This window comes from Helianthus annuus, chromosome 9 (genome assembly GCF_002127325.2).
Source record: "Helianthus annuus cultivar XRQ/B chromosome 9, HanXRQr2.0-SUNRISE, whole genome shotgun sequence".
NCBI classification, from domain to species: domain Eukaryota; kingdom Viridiplantae; phylum Streptophyta; class Magnoliopsida; order Asterales; family Asteraceae; genus Helianthus; species Helianthus annuus.
Genome location: NC_035441.2, coordinates 117,975,099 through 117,994,769, shown reverse-complemented (window position 1 = coordinate 117,994,769; position 19,671 = coordinate 117,975,099). Strand labels below are relative to the sequence as shown.

General features: G+C 36.4%; 1 protein-coding gene and 1 long non-coding RNA gene across 3 annotated transcripts; one reads left to right on the top strand and one right to left on the bottom strand.

Annotated features, from left to right (window-relative positions):
* Window positions 1-810: 810 nt before the first annotated feature.
* Window positions 811-5,114, bottom strand: LOC110878319 (protein rolling stone). 2 transcript variants are annotated; one of them, XM_022126603.2, is made up of 9 exons: window positions 4,959-5,114; window positions 3,576-3,905; window positions 3,426-3,459; window positions 3,047-3,247; window positions 2,760-2,849; window positions 2,336-2,401; window positions 2,147-2,238; window positions 1,495-1,542; window positions 811-1,237 (listed from the first exon to the last, which is right to left on the bottom strand). In XM_022126603.2, exons 2-9 carry the CDS (start codon window positions 3,902-3,904, stop codon window positions 1,120-1,122), a joined length of 978 nt encoding a protein of 325 aa, XP_021982295.1. In that variant the 5' UTR covers window position 3,905; window positions 4,959-5,114; the 3' UTR covers window positions 811-1,119. The 2 variants fall into 2 exon arrangements, with proteins under 2 accessions (XP_021982295.1, XP_021982294.1); XM_022126602.2 differs by having other exon boundaries at window positions 4,867-5,093.
* A 10,424-nt stretch (window positions 5,115-15,538) lies between these two features.
* Window positions 15,539-18,292, top strand: LOC110878320. Its single transcript, XR_002557830.2, has 2 exons — window positions 15,539-17,294; window positions 17,987-18,292. It is a non-coding gene; the product is annotated as an uncharacterized LOC110878320 (long non-coding RNA).
* The last annotated feature ends 1,379 nt before the right edge of the window (window positions 18,293-19,671 follow it).

Genomic DNA, 19,671 nt, shown 5'->3' with positions numbered 1-19,671 from the left:
GATAAAATTTATGGATTAAAATAATATATTTTTTATTTAAATCTTATTAACAAATATTATCTATATCTATTTATTTAGGCGGGAAAAAATTTTGTAGATCATCTCATAGAGCGACATGTGTCCCCCATATAATTTACTTTATTATATGTATAGATTCTTCAATTTTATCTTATTATGCCTTCAGATGGGGTAGCCTCTTTATCCTCCATAATGGTTTACTCATCTTTTTTGACTCTGTTGCTGCTCCTTATCTTTGATTTTGACCAAAGAGACCTGATCATTGAACTTTACCAAATAGAATCTCTGAAAGAATAGGGATATGATGGCAAAAGAAAATATGTGACTTTCGGTGCACATATTTTATGATATTAGGTTCCCAACTCGCGAATGAGTCATACACTTCTCGTGTGTATCGGTGGGTTAACAAAGCAAAACCACCTTCAATGATAGCAGACAATTGGAAATTTAATTATTTAAGAGTTATGTTCTTCTTGTTTAAAGTTTCAATATAACAGAATCCCAAGATTTCTAAATTCAAGGGTATCTAATATACGCATGTTACGGTATATTTAGCTCATGTTCATGTTGTAGCACTGAACTCTATGCATGTTGGTAAGTGGCAAACACTAGTCACTAGTCATCATTTCTATAAAAGTGTGAGGCGCACACATCACATCGTTATATGAGGTTCATAATTTCTTCATCCCTTTGGTTGCTTTTACATACTAGTCTCCTATAAACCCCAACTTTGACCCCGAAGTACATGAGGCGCTATCGCCTCACGTGCCTTTTTAGACCAAGCTAGTCATACAACTGAACAAACTGAACCATGTAACCTTTAATATGCATTGGCATTTGCCAATTTACAAATGAATCTTACAAAAATTCCAAAGAATCCACATGTTCACAATCAATTAATAATGTGACAATATATGCTAAATCACCTTTTGATCCAGTCCAGAATGAAAAGTACATTGAGGCAAGAACTCGAGCGGGGAAGGATATGCATCAAGCATAGAAACCTTGCTATTAATGTGTTCTTGAACTTAAGCATTTGTACTAACATTTAACCGTTTGGTCTTGAGTCCAGTTGACCAAGTGTTATCTTGAAGAAAGACGTTATCGCAAACATTGATATGACTCGGGAAACCATCTAGCCAATACCCGATACTTGATACTCACAATAAGTGCAAAGATATAGTAGCATGGAAGATGCAATAACGCAACAATTAAGTACCTGCACGAGTCATATTTCAAAGATTTTAAGTAGAATATGGTAGGAAATAGAGTAATCTTATGGACCTGAGTCAATACACCTAATCTACTTGTAATGGTGATAATCGGCAAAAAAATAGAAACAGTCCTTTCAACATGAAACTTTCCTGACAAGGAAAGTGTGTCGGCGCATTCTAAAAAATCGCTTGTATAACATAACAGCACTCTTGTAACACTGCTAATAGCTTAATTTCAAGATGTTTTAGAATGAATACATACCATAACGGAGCATTTTGCGCGGATAAGTCAAGAAACGGGTATGGCCACCTGGAAGAAAGAGAAATATGGTATAAGGCGCGTCAAAATAAAATGAGACAATTTCATATATACCCCCACAAACTTGCAAAATATCATATATACCCTAACAAAGTAGTTGAAATATCGTATATACCCAATTCATTAAAAGACAGTTTAATAAAAGACAATTTTACCCTTATTTTTCAAAAACTTTGAAATCTCATATATGACCTTTAACTTCAAATATTATATTTACTCATTTTTAGCTTAATTTATTTAGCTAAATATTATATATAGAGAATAAATACCATTGTTTATGGGAAAAAATAAAAATAAAAATGGCTAAAAATAAATTTAAGCTTAAAATGTGTTATATAAAAATAAGAAGTTAAAAGATGAGCATATATGAAAACTTAGAAGTTAAAAAAATAAGGGTAAAATGATTATTTACTAGATTGTTTTTAATAAATTGGGTATATTTGATATCTTTACTATTTTGTAAGGAAATATATGATATTTTTAGTTTTAGTTGGGTATATAATGAAAATTTTCAAGTTTGTAAGGGTATAGATGAAATTAATCCAAATAAAATTATGTTGACAATGCATATGGAATAAAAAAGGCCAATACATACCAAGTTTGGACACAGGCATGAACAATCCAGTTAAAGATCACATAAAAGGCGGTAAGGAAGATAAAGTATGAAATTCTGAACCATGGGAAACGCTGAAACAAGTGTTTTCAACGAAGTACGATACTAATTAACACAAGTTAAATAAGCACACAGGAAAATAAAAAAGAAAATAAATGGAAAGAAATTTACCAGGCTATTCAAGGCTGTTTCCCCGAGAAGGAAAACGAGATTAAGTGAATGTGCAAGAACTGTCAACTGGCATGATGATGAAAATCAAAATATTCAAAGTTTAAAAAAGATAACGGAAATGAAGTGATCAGACTAAGGCGCATACATTAACGACCGTATGCAACGACTTGATCTATATATGATGTCTAGTTTGTCCTATGAAAGTTACAGTGTTTGGTTTGACCAATAGCTTAAGTGGATTACTTGTTGAATATCAAATATCATCAGTTTGTTTGTATCCAAGTCTAAAATCAAGTGAAATGAAAATAGAAATTGTTGATAATGGAAAAAAGTGCAAGTTTTTAGGAATCAAGAATACAGAGATACGAGCCTATAGAACGGATCCTGTTCAAGTGAGGTCGTGGAAAAAAGAACAAGTACTCACAAAATTCATTGGATATTCATTAATGGTAAGAAATGGTACGATCACAAGCCAATAAACAGAATCCGTTAGCATCGTTGCCCCAGCAGTAATCTGTGTACAACAAACAAGTAAATCTATAGCTAAAACACAAGAAACTCAATTTATAGATTACATATCTAACATCTATTCATCTAATATACCAAATTTGTTTTTTTTTTCTTGTAATGAGATTAATAAACCATAAAAACAAACGGAAACGTATCTTGTTCTTTATAAAGAAATTCAGAACTTTTAGATGGTTGATATACCTGGAAAAGAATTTGAAATATATAGCCCCAAAAGGCAGCACTTTGCAAGAAACAACTTCCTCCCTGTTGACGTGACGCATTCTCCAAATCTTCGTGATTAAGAGGCTCATAAATTGCTTGCTGTGCATCTACATCTAAGCTACAAACAGTAAGCATCTTATGCTGCCAAAACAATCCATACGCTGAAAGCAGTGACCCAAACTGCAAAAGAACTTGAGGACATTTGTTAGCTCAAATAGGCTAAACCACGTAAACTTCATGCCAATTGAAGCACAACGTGGATACTTTTTTGTATGAATCGGTCTATGTGATATAATATAATTAAAGAATCTGTAGCATTGTTAACTGAAACGAGAACTCGGGGATGGAAAAGACATACCGCAAAATAAAAAATAACCAGAGTAAAGGTCCACCTAGTCAAAAAAATTAAAAAAAAAATCACGAACTTGCAGTACACGTATGCATAAATTTTGTGAATGACACCAATCATACATATATACATATTCTGAAAATATACATAGTTACTTACTGAGTATAATAATAAAATAAGTCGGTGCCAGCTTTAACAACATCAGCGGTGCTAGCAATAAAAAGCAAACAAAACGCAAGGATTCGGAAAGCTAGCAACCAAGCAGGGTGTATCTCCTTGACACACGGCATCCATGCTTCACGATCATACAAATCCCAATCCCTTTCTAGCCGAGTTGTCTCTTTGTAAGTTTTTGAATGGTGTGAACCTTCGTATCTCCAAATTAGAAACAATGCTATAAGTATTGAGCCAAACACCCATATTGAACAAAGTAAGAACTTTAAGTTCATCCAGTATTCTAGGCTAGTAGTATCATTAGGATCCACCATCCTGTTAAAAGCACACAGAGCTATGTTAAAGTTAGTATGAAGCTTAAGAACTCCTAGGAACATTCTTATAACAAAATGTACATGAATCTTAACTGAACAAGTACACTTGTGAAAGTTTTACAAGATGTTGAAGAAGGTGGCATTCATTGTAATTACAGATAATATATTCTATTAAAAGTTTAGATTCCAATAAAGAAGATAAAGGATACAATATGCACATTTTGATCAGTTGATTCAATCATTGTAATTAGATTTCATGACAACACAACCAATTACAAATAAGGGGCAGGTAAACAGGCCAACAAGTTGCGCCGTAAGGCTGGACGGTATGGGGACCGTCCAGCAACGTCACCGTGCCTCCTCTCCATTTCCTGCCCTCCGTCGCCGTGCCTCCTTCGTCGCCATCGTCGGGGTTGAGACGCCTTGGACGGGCCTCCCCCTCTCACACACATATATACATACAACATATACATACATATACATATATATTTTAGGCCCATCCTTAATTTCCTTACCTCCATCCTCTTTGCCCCATCCTCACACCCAATCTATGTGGCGCTTACGTGGCGGATCATCCTCCAAGGATGGGCCATCACCATACTGCATAGCCTAACCCCCTTTTGAATAGCAAAACGGATCCTACTACTAAAGACAAAGCTATGGCCTATGGGTCCGTCCAATCATTGACTTGTAAATTAAACAGATTTCAGAATAGAGCATCATGCTACTAAACATCAATAGACACAAGCTTAATGACATGTCTGTCATATAATCCAAATCAATCTTCCCCGAGTCTTCAAAATCCAGCTACAAACATATGATAAAACTCAAATTCAAATCAAAACAAACAGATAAACAGCACTTTCAACTAGCTATTAACAGTTAAAATCACACATCGAAATCAGTGGTCAAAACTCATAATAAACAGATGAAATATATATAAAAAGTAGCTGAAATCATACATTGAAAAAACTAGTAATAACACAGAAATCAAAACGAACAGATTGTAGGATCGATTGATGAAGATATGGTGTGAAATGTGAAAGAAAATGACCTAATAGTTCTTTCTTGAGATTGTAAGAATGGTGAAGATCGAAGGTGTTGTTAAAGGGATGTGGAATCTGAAAGGCGACTCATGATTCTGAGGATCCTTTTGTGGTCAATGAATGGACTCGTGGACAATATCGATTTGATCTGCTCCTTATATTTATTAAATAAATAAATAAATAAATGGAGGACCATGGTTGGTGACACTTGGTGGTTATATTCCAAAAAGTTAATTTTGATTAAATGTTTCCATTACGAATTTGGATATACATTATACATGTCGTTACCAAAATCCACGTGGATGGACCAAAACCTAAGACGGTAGTGTGATGAGCTCGTTCACCTCCAAGATCTACGTATAAGATAGTGGTTACTCATTAGATTTTTTTTAATGGTTACTAGCGAAATTCACTACATCGGGATACACTCGCCTCTGAATCGAAGAAAACTCATACCTACGGTCAAAGCCCGTGAACACTCACCCGAAAGCATGACGGTGTGGTGAGGTAAAACCGTTCAGTTCACGGATCGAACTAGCGATCACCGCCTACTCGCCTAATCTCTCAACATCACCAGGTGCCGCAGAAACTAAATGGTGGGGGCATTAATCGAATCTGGATCACTTGGAACACTAGATCTCTCCCTTATAATTCCATCACTAGCTCATTGGCGTTAGATCATTTATGTTCCACTCTTTGTCTTTATCCATATCATTTAATTAACTTTGATTTATTGGCTGGGATTAATCTCAACTCATGAAGTATTTATAGATAGTCCCACCTTTTGCTAACATGAATTATTACTTTTCAAAAAACTTTGACTTTTTTGGTTTCAAATGTAATGTTGAAACGTATTTATTTTTTTATGGCTTTTCGTTGTACTATTTTTGTGAGGTTAATGCTAATATAAAGTCATCAAAAGTCATCAAAACTGAGTGTTACAAATTTTAACACCCCCATGGTATCTACGTTTCAAATATATTGCAGAGCACAGACATTTACGGTCAGTTTTGTAAACAAGCACAAATTCTAAAATTGACAATTAAATACATAAATAACATTCTCACTCCATTTAGGTTGTTGCAACTTCTAATTGTACGGTATTTCAATTAGCAGGGGCGGATGTACCATATAAGAAGGGGTAGCCTCCGCTACCCCTTGGCGATCCGGCGGTAGTGTAAATTTTGGAAAAATTTGACATTTTTTTAACGTTTGTTCGATTTCGTTACCCCTTTCTTTTAAGACGTTACCCATATGAAAGTTTTCTAGATCCGCCACTGTCAATTAGTATTGCCCTACCCCTACACCATAGACATGGATAAAAGGATTGATCACTCGGCCGTCATACCTAAATGAAACCAATATATGGGCAAATGATATATACCTTCAAGCTCGTGAAACATCATTATGGTTTTTTGCATGGCTTGTTACGAACGTGACCCGCAATTTATGGGCAATTGATATATACCTTCAAGCTCGTGAACCTTTCGTAAACAATGGAAGGAAATGATAAGTTGTTTATGTGATTGTGTTTTATATTGGGAACCACCGACAATTTGTGCTTATTATAACACGTTTTTTTTTTTTTTTTTTTTTTTTTTTTTTTTTTTTTGTAGAAAAATGAGCATTCGACTTAACGACATTAATTACGATAGAGATTATTTCACATTAGCATTCAACTTAGGCTATGGGATATGGGGTTTGGGTTGGGGCGTGGTCCTTGGGGCTTGGGTTTTAAGCCGGGTGTGGGGCAGGGGAAACAAGCTGACATTAGGGCTGTGAATGACCAAACCAAAATAGCCGTTGGGCTAGCCGTTGGCCGACGGCTATGTTTAAAAAAATATATATATTTTTTCACTATAAAACTCACATTTTTCTTCCATTTTTTACCACATTCAACCACATCTTCTATAATCATCTTCAATTCTCCTTCTACAAAACGAAAAAAATGCATCCTTATAACCGTGCTTATGACCCGAACAACCCGTATGCATTCCAAGAAAATAATCCTAGCCTACCACCCAATCGTCCAATGCCTCGTCCATTTTTCATACACTCTTCTATGCCCGTTGAAGCGAGTTATGCATCGTATATCGGGAATCGTGTGTTTACTAACTTCCCACACACCGACGATTCGATACCTACCCCGTTTACACAATCGCCCATCAACCTTTCACCAACCTCCATCGACCTTTAACAAACCGAAACCGTCCCCGAAACTCAACCACCCAACGATGCTCTTTCCGCATCGAAACCCATAAAAAAGAGAAGTCATAAGAAAAAAACCGAGGCGGATAAAACACTTGAAACCGTCAAACGAAAACAACAAAAATGGGTCGTTGCTGAAGAAGTTGCATTGGCGAGGGCTTGGTGTCAACAATCTCAACATCCAAGTTTAGGTATTCTTAAACTTTGTTTTTATTAATGGTTATTTTTTATATAACTTTGTAATATATTAACTTTTGTTTTTATTAAAATAGGAAATTCTTAACATCGAACCGCCCTGTGGGAAGCGGTTAGTAGAGTATTCCATGAAGAATTGGGAAGGGAGGCTTATCGTGAAAACGATAGCTTATCCTCGAAGTGGAGCGAGATTAGCACCCAACTTACAAAATATAGTGGTTTTTTAAATAAAGCAAAGCAAAACCCAAAAAGTGGTGAAAACGAAGCCGACATTGTGACAAATGCATTGGTCACATTCAAATCAAATGTAGGGACTGACTTCCGTTTCATGCATTGTTGGGAGATTTGTAAGTTCCATCCAAAGTGGGCGAATATCCCCATTGGTAGCGAAAGTAACTCGTCTTCCAAGTGGGCGAATATCCCCAATCTGATGCACGAGATCAAGAGTTTGAGGACCTTTTGGATGATTCGCCAAGCCCAAACCGGCCTGAGTATGGAAGAGATGTCGCAAAAAGGCGTGCTCAAAAATCAAGATCTGGTACGGCATCGCCTTCAGCTGGGAGTTCGGGCTCGCGTAGGGGAATATACAGCGATTAGTTGGATGACATTTTATGCAAATTGGATACATTCAACGTATTCCAACAACAAAGGGCCGAAATACGAAGGAGCAAAGAAACTAGAGATGCCGCTAGAGATGCTCAGAAACAAAGACGGGATGATTTGAAATTTTTATCCCAGCCCATTGATCACCTAGAGGGTGACGAGTTACAACTAGTCTTGGGTTTGAAAGGAGATAAAAAACAAATATAAACGTTAGGATTTTTTTTTGTAATTTTCTTTATTTAAAAATATTAAAAAAATTAATTTTGTTGTTTTAAATTTGTTGTTTTAAAAAATATTCAAGTAGCCCAGCAAAGCCCACCAAACCCACGCCCCACCATACCGTGTTGAATGTGGGTCAGCCCATGTCTGCCCCTCCCCCCAAGCCACGTGTCAACTCATGCCCCAACCCAAGCCCAACCCCCGCCCCACCATACACCACGGTCTTAACGACATTAATTACGATAGATATTATTTCACATTAATTACAATAGCCATTAGCACTTTCAAAAATGTTGAGGACGTAACTTTTTTTTTTAACTGAAGTGACATTTTCCACCAAACTATAAGAAAGAAAATAAGTGTTAACTCTTAAAATAAATCCCTACATCTTCCTTTTTGTTATCTTTTAGAGCATTCACATTCATTCCATCAAAATTTGTGTGTAGAGTTTTTATATTATAAAGAGTATAAAAAGTGGTTATGAGTAGAGGAGAGAGAAAATGTTACAGTTCATCTGTATATTTGGGGGGACACTGTTCACCCCCTATAATTTTTTAATATATTTTGAAAGTGGTTTTTTTTGGGTAAAGATATTTTGAAAGTGGTTGTGAGTGGAGGAGTGAGAAAAAGGTAATGATAAAGGTATAAAAAATATTATTTAATTGAAAAGGAGAGAGAAAATGTAGTGTTTTTTAGTGTAATTTAAGGTGAAAATATGATGGAGTGGATGTAAATGCTCTTAACAACATTTTTTACGCACTAATATCATATAGCCTTATACTTCCAGAATTTGAACTTAACACTATTTTTGTAGAAGTAAACACCATGGCCGGCTAAATGGTGATTAAAGCAAAGCATGTGCTTGTGTCCAACATTTTTTAGGGCCTCCAATTTCAATATTGGGTCATTTCTAATATATGTATAAAGAAACACTGACCTGAACGGTAGGTTTCGACTAGGACTTCAACTCTTGGCAATCCGAACAGCTGACTGCAAAACAGAACACTGATAGGACTCGTTACAGGAATGGGGTTATTCCTGTAACCACCCTCCGGCGTGAGAATAAGTCTCGGTTTGGGAGTAAAGAATATGTGTAGAGAGAGAGAGAGAGAGAGAGTAAACGAGAGCAGAATGTCCATACCTTTGATGTTTACATCTATTTATAGTTTACCATTAGGGTTTCCTCTAACTTAGGATGGGCTCCGATAAGTTAGGGATTTGCATGATCTTCCAAAAAGATTGGGGATTCGGTTACGTGGTTTATCCATGCAGAATAGAAGATTCTAGAATAACATGTGTAATTATATATTTATAATAAAATAATAGGTAATAACCGGGTCGGGTTAGCCGTTCCGGGTCATACCTCGTCAATGTAATTTGGGTGATAAAAATTGTAGATTAGTATATTGAGACTTGATTACTTAGGTAAGTTAGGACTTAAGTAAGACTTGATTTAGGACTTAAGTAAGACTTGATAAATAGGTGATGCATAATATATGTTCTTTATTACCTTACATAACTTTCATGTCAAACATAATTCAAAAGTATGATTTAACATGTCCAAAATGGTTTGAGCTAGATTCTTTAACAATTATATTTGAGTAAATTACAAGTTTTGTTCTTTATGTTTGTCCTAAATTTCAGGTGCTGTCCTTTACCTTTAAAATTGATGAGTTTTGTACTTAATGTCTTAAAATCCTGCACGTTATGTCCTTTAGAGTAAACCCAGTTAAATTTTTTTTTTAAATCTGATCATCTAAGGGTATTTTTGTCTTTTTACCTATATTTATTATTATTATTATTATTAAAAAATACTATTATTATTATTACTATTATATATATATATAAATCATACATCTGAATATCTGATTCTCCCATCTCTCTCTCTCTCTCTCTCTCTCTGCAAGGTCTAGCTCTCTGCTTCTCTCTCTATCTCTACCACCATCAACCACCGCCTCAGCCACTATCCACCACTGCAACCATCATCCCCGCCGGCCACCCCTGCAATCACCATCCACCACCCAACTCTATCTCTCTATCTATACCCATCTACCTCCGATTTGCAACTGTGTAAACACATCTCGAATAAACAAACTCAAATCCTCTTTAGCAGATCCAGGAGCAGGATGTGAGAGAACAATAGCGTTGGTTGACGAAGAACACCGGAACGAAGCAACAGTGTCAATCTATATTCAGTTTAACAAACAACTGATACAAATTTAAACTTTATCAAGATTAATACTCGAACCAGTTATGATTTAAAATCAAAATCTACAACAAACACTTTGAACAACAACATATCAGATTCATCTTTGTGTCTCTTTAAATCTTCATCTAGTCATTCAAGTTCTGCATTCAAGCTCTACAAGAAGAGAGAGAAAGAGAGTAACATAGAGAAAAACCAGATCCGGGTCTCTACTTGCCACGAATCTCCACCACCGTCAAACCCATATCGATATCGGAACCGAGACTTCAACCATCAAACTCCACCACTGTCAACCGCCATACCGCGACTTCAACCATCAAACATATCTTTTTCAAACAACCGATCATCAACCACTGTAACCGCCTCAACACTTCTAGATCTAGATTCGAAGAGCCAAACGTACAAAACACACATGATTAATCGATCGATAACAGACTACATGGATTTGATTGGGAAATTAGGGTTTTTTGGATTGGGAATTGGGGGTGATTGGTTGTGTGGGGGAAGAGGGTAGGTCTGTGGGTGACAGAGATGAGAGAGAGTAGAGAGAGAAGGGGAGTGTGTTTAGAGAGTGACAAAGAGATGAAATTGATACTTAGTATTTTAATAGGTGAAAAAGACAAGTATACCCTCATGTGCCTCGCACATGATCTGATTTAACAGAAAAAAATAACTGGGTTTGCCCTAAAGGACATAACGTGCAGGATTTTGAAACATTAAGTACAAGACTCGTCAATTTTAAAGGTAAAGTACATCGCCTGAAATTTGAGACAAACATAAAGGACAAAACTTGTAATTTACTCATTATATTTAGAAAAGGGCCTTGGATTTTTACGTTGTTTAAGGCTTCTAAAATTGTTGAGGCGTAAACACCATACTACTAGACCATTAGTTCATTAGTAGTTATTTTTTTAACGACATAATCCAAAAAAATGCATTCACCGGAAACGGGATCTCCTATCTAGAATAGAATCAAAACCTAACAGACTCGAAAAAATAGCCTCTTTAGTTATTTGATGCCCCATTGAGTTTGCATTCTCTTGTTCACTGAGTTCATATTTGCTTTGCATATGTCTTCTTCTTTAAGCCCGCCAAAATAACACACTCTTTTGGTAAAACTAATAACATCTATATCAAATTTTATAATTGAAGAAGAGAATCGTTATGATACGTTTAAAAAAAGTCAATGATCTACAAGCTATGATTGCAAGAATCTACCAAATTGAAGAACTTGTATGTCAACAAATAGAGTCTGTAAAGAATGTAATTAACGTCTTATATGTTGGTAGCGAACATGACTTGGAGCAACTTCCGTTGAATTTTATATATATTTATATTTCAACTTATAATGAATTTACATAAAATATATTTGAGTGTTTTTGATATCTCTCAGCTAACCATATTGTTATTAGGGTGAACGGGGCGTAAACGGGGAGGGGAGCGTCAGCGGGGAGGCTGTTTGCCAAGGGGGGCACACTGCCGCCAGCCCCTATTCACCGCAAGAGGGGAGCCAAAATGGTGGACTAGTCACCGCATGGAATGTTTGGCATTTTTCGTTTATTAATTAATTATTATTTTGTTAAAATGGAGGCTAAATGGAATGTTTGTGGGTGCGGAAAAATGGAATGTTTGTAATTTTATTTTGGAGTAAATTACAAGTTTTGTCCTTTATGTTTACACCAAATTACATGCGCTGTCTTTTTGGCCAAAATTTTACAGGCGGTGTCCTTAACCTTTCAAAATCTTGCACGTTTTGTCCCCTAGGCCAAACCTTGTTAGAAATCTCAGTTAATTTTTATACATGAGGGCACAATGGTCTTTTTATCTCTCAACCCTTTCATTTATAACCCCCACCACCTCAAGTGCAGTTTTATCGCCACAATCTTAAGAAGTCCCCTATTTCTGATCTGGGACATCGAAAAGATTCGATTTTGAACCCGGGTTTTGAAAAAGTTTCGATTTTGAATCCAGGTTTCCAAAAAAGATTCGATTTTGAATCCGGGTTTTCAAAAAGACTTGATTTTGAATCTGGGTTTGCAAAAAGTTTCGATTTTGAATCCGGGTTTGCAAAAAGTTTCGGTTTTGAATCAGGGTCAAGAGTTACTGCTCAAGAAACCGTCTCCGGTGGCGGTGGTAAAACAAGAACCACCACAAAGTTTGGTACCGCCATCCCACCACCACTAGTACCAGGTTATTTGTGACAAGTTATTCGCTGCGGCTGAGTTAATGCTCTCTGGGAACCAATTATTATCTGTGAACAGAATTACTCCACATTTTAATGGCATGTTCAAGATGGGAGCTTATAAAATGTTTTCTGAAGTTTCTCCGGTTATTCAGTTTAAGAATTTCACTTCAAACCAGACACTTCTTGAGGCTCTTGGAGATACGAAAAACATTCACATCATCGATTTTGATATCGGGTTTGGTGCGCAGTGGGCGTCTTTCATTCAAGAACTTCCGATTACAAACAATGGTAGTGATGGTGGAGGATTGAAGAGATGGATTGAGGGTTGGTGAGGGTTATAAATGAAAGGGTTGAGAGATAAAAGACCATTGTGCTCTCATGTGCATTGCACATGACAAAAAATTAACTGAGATTTCTAACCAGGCTTAGTTTAAATGACAAAACGTGCAAGATTTTGAAAGGTTAAGAACACCGCCTGTAAACTTTTGGTTAAAAGGACAGCGCCTGCAATTTGATGTAAACATAAAGGACAGAAGTTGTAATTTACTCTTTATTTTGTTAAAATTAATTTGTTTAATTTATTAATTAATTAAAAAAGAAAAAAAATAGTTTCCCTCATGAGGGGTGCACCCCGTATGTTTTTTAGCAAGAAGGGAGTTAGAGAGGAGAAATGACATGGCATCGTACGATTCAGTTAAAGAAGGTTGAAGAAACGAATGAGAACCAAATTCTATGGCGTATTGGACCTGCCTTGTATAGACGTTTTTTTTTTTAATTTTTATAAAACTTGCTAAGACTATAAAAGTGTTCGTAATAAAAAAATATATTCTATATGCTACATAGAGCTCTATACGAGTTGTATAGACCTACACGTGACGTGTTAACCAGCCGCTAGATTAGATATGACATCAACAACTTTTTTAAAAATTGAAAAGGCTACATGTGTATACATGACGTATAGAGAGTGTTCAAATGAAAATGAGGGATGTTTAAATACCATATCCCTTTAGCAAATATACAAAGCATTATTTTCTCCTAGTACGATCATCATTTAAGGAGAACTCCATTGTCAACTAAAATTAAAGTCTACAATCTATTTTTATATTAATCCTTTCATAATCAACTAATTACAATACAAATTCAAATGATAAACTATTTTAGGTCTGATGAAGTCACTTTATAGTTTTTATGTAAATGAAGTTTTTGAAAACGTAGGATAAATGTTAGTGATTTTTAGGGTGGAGGGTATAGTCAAACAACTTAGGCTGTTTGAGTGAAATTCTATCCAATAGTATTATGCCATGTCAACTCCCTATTCTACTCCTCATTTTACACTCAATCACTAGGTATAGTCAAACACCCCTCAATTAAAAAAAAACATGATTGGTTGAGCCTCTCTCTCCTCTCATCACTCTCCCCCCTCAATCGGTGAACACTCACCGAAATTCACTACCTCTCTCCAACTCAAACACCCAACTCAATATAGTGGGGGTGGTCACCGATCGGTGACTCCACTCAAACACCCTTATACCCTCCACCCTTAGATAGTTTGGGGAGGTGTGCAGGTCGTGCATTCGCCTAGGTGGGCTTTGTGAGTGCTAATTTTTTAGTTATTTTTAAGATGACACATGCACGTTATTATGTTGTACTCTCTTCTTTCTTTCCTTTTCTACTAATGTATGTATATGAGATATTTTGTGTTCGTAATAAACTATCATGTCACATGGAATAAAGTACTAAAGTTTGTCACCATTTTACCCTTCTTAACTCTTACTTAAAGGTGGAAATTACTAAGTATATTTGTTTGTCTTTTATTTATTTTATAATCTTCAGAGAAAAATGCCCGGATAGTCCCTGTGTTTACCTCATTTTCACCTTTAGTCCCTAACTTTCTAAAATTACAGTTATAGTCCCGAACTTTTGCAATTTCGTTCCCGGATAGTCCCTGACGCGGATGGAGGTTAGTTTTTGGTATTAAGTGGATGTGAAATGACCAAAATACCCCTACTGTTAAATTAATACCTAAAGAGTTTAAAAAATATAATTAATATTAAATAATTTTGTGGGACCCACCATCAACCTAACCCACCTCATCTTCCCCATCTTCACCACCACCACCATCTCCACCTTTCACCAACCACAGTCATCCACTCCTTTCTTTTATTTCTAAACTCACACCTCTTCCGCTAACAGTCACATTCTCAACCTGCAAAAGTAATCCGATTGTCATCCGCAGTCACATCGTTTTTCTGCTCATGAACAGTCATCGCAATGTCTCCGGCAATCAGTATCAGAAGTGGCGGTAATAGTGATGATGGAAGGGTGGAACGGGGCTGGTGGTGCCGGAATGATGGCGGTGAACGGGACTGCTACCCCTACCTCCGGTGAATGTTCGGTGTAGATCAAATCATCACCAAAAACCCCTCATCCCTTTCCAACAATAACCATCTTTACACCCCACAAACTCCACAAAAACACTAACTTTTCAACTTCAGTTTCAGGAATCTGCAATGCCATTATAGAAGGAGCTGATCCATCTCTCCAAGCATTAATTGCTATTCGATGAGGAATGGTCCTGTTCTGGCAGGTTTTTGTACATATAATATTTCAAGTTTAATGTTTATCATTCTGCTATCTTGTTAATTTAATTTGTAATTAAGGGTGGTGGTGGTGGTGATGGTGGTGGTGGTGGTGGTGAAGGGTGGGGAAGATGAGGTGGGTGGGGTTAGGGGTGGGTCCCACATAAATTATTTAATATTAATTATATTTCTTTTTATCTTTTTAGGTATTAATTTAGCAGTATAGGTAATTTTGTAATTTCACATCCACTTAACACCAAAAACTAACCTTCATCCGTGCCAGGGACTATCCGGGAACGAAATTGCAAAAGTTGAGGACTATAGTTATAATTTTATAAAGTTAGGGACTAAAGGTGAAAAATATGCAAACTACAAGGACTATCCGGGCATTATATAATAGTCTAATTTACAACACACTTAGGCTGTATATGGTTGTACTCTAAGCTTAAAGTGTGCTCTCTGCAGTTTTGGTGTTGTATCATATGTTCATTTGGTTGTAACCTTATCCATTTACATACCCATTTATTCCTAGCCAAACACACACATGTAGAGAGAGAAAATGGCAGAAACCGAGAGGCAGCGTGGCCATCCCACCTTCTGCGGTGGCGGCGCCACGGCGGAGCGGTAGTGGAGTCACGGCGTAGATATGGTGGAGTCATGACGGAGCTGTTGCGGCGCCCCCTCATTTGATTTGATTACTGGTGAAGCTCAGGCGACTTCTCCGGTCACCGATCTGGGTCTGTATGTAAATACATCTTACAGTCGATTACTGTGTGATTGTTAGTGCCTGACTTCTCTATTTTTTTTCTATGGCAACCCTTTTGTTCGATTAGGGTTTCACGAAAGGGCTGTGATGAGTTTGAGGGTCTGACAAAAGGTTACTGAAGATCCCACCTTGGTATGGCAGGGTTGCAGGATGGTAGGTGAACACCTGCAACCTCCCCTGCAGCCATGGTGGTTTCCCTATTTCGCAAACTCTGAGGCTAACTGTACGAGATTAGGGATGAATCAAAGTTGTTATTTCTTATGCAGACTCTGTTCTCGATGATTACACTGTTTTTGTTTTAAACCCTAATTTTAGGGGTTGCGAGAACTGATTGTTGCTAGAGACCGTTTTGCAGCGTTTTTTAGTTGATTTGAGGCCTGGGAATTGTGCCAATGAATGCCATGAGGTATCCGAGATTCAAAGGCTATGATGAGAAATCTGAGCCACCTTATTGTGAAAATTTAAGACTTGGCACATACTGTGTTAATTTTGAAATTGTTTGGTGCTGAGATATTTCTATTATATGGCCGTTGCCGGAGATTTAGGGGCTGTGATTTCAGTTAGAGGATACATATAATATTCAGTTTTACTGGCCGTAGCCACTACTTATAGTGTTAGTCATGATATTGTCAAAAAAAAAAAAACACACTTAAACATTGTCAAAAAATGATATTTGTTTTTCGTGCATATTTAAGGTGTACATTTGGTTATGTTAGTTGTATACTTTTGCAAGCTCTATGTTCCATATGGGTTTTAGAGACGACGGTGGAACGACCATCGTTTACGGTGATGTACCCGAAGGCGAACAACGTCGCTTCTCACTTCTGATGCGTACATGACCGCCACAAAAAAATCAGCGACGAGGAGTGTATTCCGGTGAAGTCTGACGTGTTTCCGTCTGGCTATTTAGGTTTCTTGTGGTGTTTGGGTTGTAAGCTTCCAAAAGAAGCTTTATATTCCCGGAGAGGGTTTATACCTGTACGTCTCACCCACACCCACACACATGATTTTTTAGTTGCATTTTTTCAATTTTGTTCTTATCTCTATGTTCGCCAATATATCTCTTATCGGGTCGACCCGGTTTATTATGTTTGTATCCAAAACCGTGTTCTGTGGGTACGCGTGTGTAGAATTACTACTCTATGTTAACAAAAGATAGGATTGTATAGGTTTTGGTGTAGTGGAAAGGAATAACTTGGATATCTCAGGTAATATATTTGCAATTGTTGTCTTCATCATATTTTTGGTTTTTTGTTTTGCAGTGAAACTATATTTGTTTTTTGGTTTTCATGGTAGGGTTATGGTTTAGTCATGCATGATAACATCTTTGTTGCAGCCTTTTTCTACAATCGTGGTTGCTACAACTGAAGGTGGATGTATGAGGTATGCTACCTTTATTTGTTTTTTTTTTCTAATACTTGGATTACTATTTATTATTGAAATAGCTTGTATGCAAGCTCTATCATAATTACCTTACTGAAGCCTACACTGTTTGCTTTTTATTGCTGGAAGTAGTGGGAAAGTTAGCTTTAGAAAAAACTATAGGTGTCATGGTCTAACTTTTTTAGTAGGATTGGAAATCTCATTCATCAATTGTCCTTTTTGAGAGTTATCTGAACCATTTTCCATCGCAACAGCACTTTTGGAACTAGAAGATGATTTACCAGTAGCAAGTGAAACTGATAATCAAGCAGTAATAGAACCTCACAAAAACAAGCAGGGTTAAATTTCCCAATCTGTTGTGGTATTATGTTGTCCGGTAATGCCTCCTCCTTGTATGAAGAACCCTTACATTAAGAATGCTTTAGAAAATGATGCAGAACCCTCATTAAGAATACTTTAGAAAATGATGCAGACCCATTTGGAAACCACAAATCAAAATGTGAAGGTTACATTATAACTTGCCTATTTTGTTAGGTACATGATTTTAATTCTTAAAAACAAGAGCCCACAAGTCCACAACTAAAATATCACACCTGTGGTTGATATATATATACTTTTACTTTTGGAAGTCTGTTTTTTTTCTTCTAACCCTTTAGTATACTTTATTATCAACGCCTTTTTTCCTACTGCAGTTGGATCTGTTGCAAAGGTTTGCTAATCTCCTTCAAGAGGCTATAGAGTCGGACCGTATAATTAATAACAACCTTAATGAGCTAACCAAACTGGTTAGTAGCATCTGCCAAAAACAAGCCGCATTACAAGTTGAAGTAGACGTGCTTATAGCACACTTTTCTAGGGAAAACGATGTTAATGAAGAAAAAAACTATATGTCGTTAGTAGGTTAAATAGTTGGTTGTTAATTTTGGTTACCAAATGTAAACAATAAACAATTGTACATATATTTCGGTATTTATCGTAATCTAAGTTTGTAAACAAAATCACCAAAAGTTTGACAACATATGCTAAAGCCCCCGTCGCATCGCGGTGGGGCATATATCTAGTTATTCTCTAATCTTCATGTGTATTTTTTATAGTGTCGTTACTGTTGCATGGAATTGTAATGAAAATATTCGGACTAAGTTGTTATACAACCATGTATGCATCTATATATCAAGCAACAAACAAGAACATACTAATTAACCTATTTAACTGAAATAAACAAGTCAAATTATAATTGTAGGACAATATTTCAATAACCTATTGTTTAAATGATACAATATTTCAATAACCGGGGTAAGATCAAATAAAAATTACATTTTGTCTAAGTAGGATGAGAAATAATCTTAACCATTCATTTTTCAAATCAATGGTTAAAAGAAAATATGTTGGAACCTGAAGGTTTATACATAGAGGGTTATAAAGTTTAAAGGTTGATTAGTATGTTTTGTTCATTAGACTTTTGGGTTGATATGTATTAGTTGGGTCGTGTAAGTGGTTTCGAGTGGGCCTTAGGGTTTAGACCCATGTGATTAGTATTTAAGTAAGCCTCAACCTATTGGTTGAGGTTGATCAGTTGTCGAGAACAAGAAGGGCCAGCCGAAACCAGTTTTGTGTCTTGTATCCGTCACCTTTAATTAGTGAATGCAAGATATCTTGGTTTGTTTTAATTACTTTTACTGTTTCGGTTATATTTGTTCTTGAATCCACTTGTGTTTGATTTCCGCTCTTACACAAGTTTCTGTTTGACATCATTGAAAGATCCTCAAGGGTTTTACAATTAGTATCAGAGCCAAGAAACCAATTCTTGGTTTGGTTTTTGATATCATTCGGATTCAAAAAAGCCTTATTTTTACTGATCTTGTTTTGCTAGTGTTTGTTTTACAGTGGTACAGTTTTGGTTGTGTTTTCTGTTTACCGATCATACAATCTTCAAACTGTTCATAGCAAATATTGATTCATAGTGCTGATTTTGGTTCGTGTAATTTCTGAATAGTGTTTGTTGATTTCTCAGAAGATTGTTAAGGATAAAAATTCAAAGATTTCAAAATCTTTGAATTTTGGAAGCTGCTGATAATCTGGGATATCGACTATTTTTATCTCACAGTTTGTTTTGCAGGGTCTTGACTCGCAATCCGCTGTCTCGAATTGTCAATTTCTTGGTCTCGACTCGCAATCAGCAACAATCTCGACTTGTCAACATCTGGTCTCGACTGGCAATCAACAACAGTCTTGAGTTGTCAACCGTTGATCTCGACTCGCAATCGGAAACAGTCTCGAGTTGTCATCATCTTGTCTCGACTCGCAATCAGCTATATTCTCGAGTTGTCAATTTTCTTGTCTCGACTCGAAACCAGCGTCTCAACTCACTGTCTCGAGT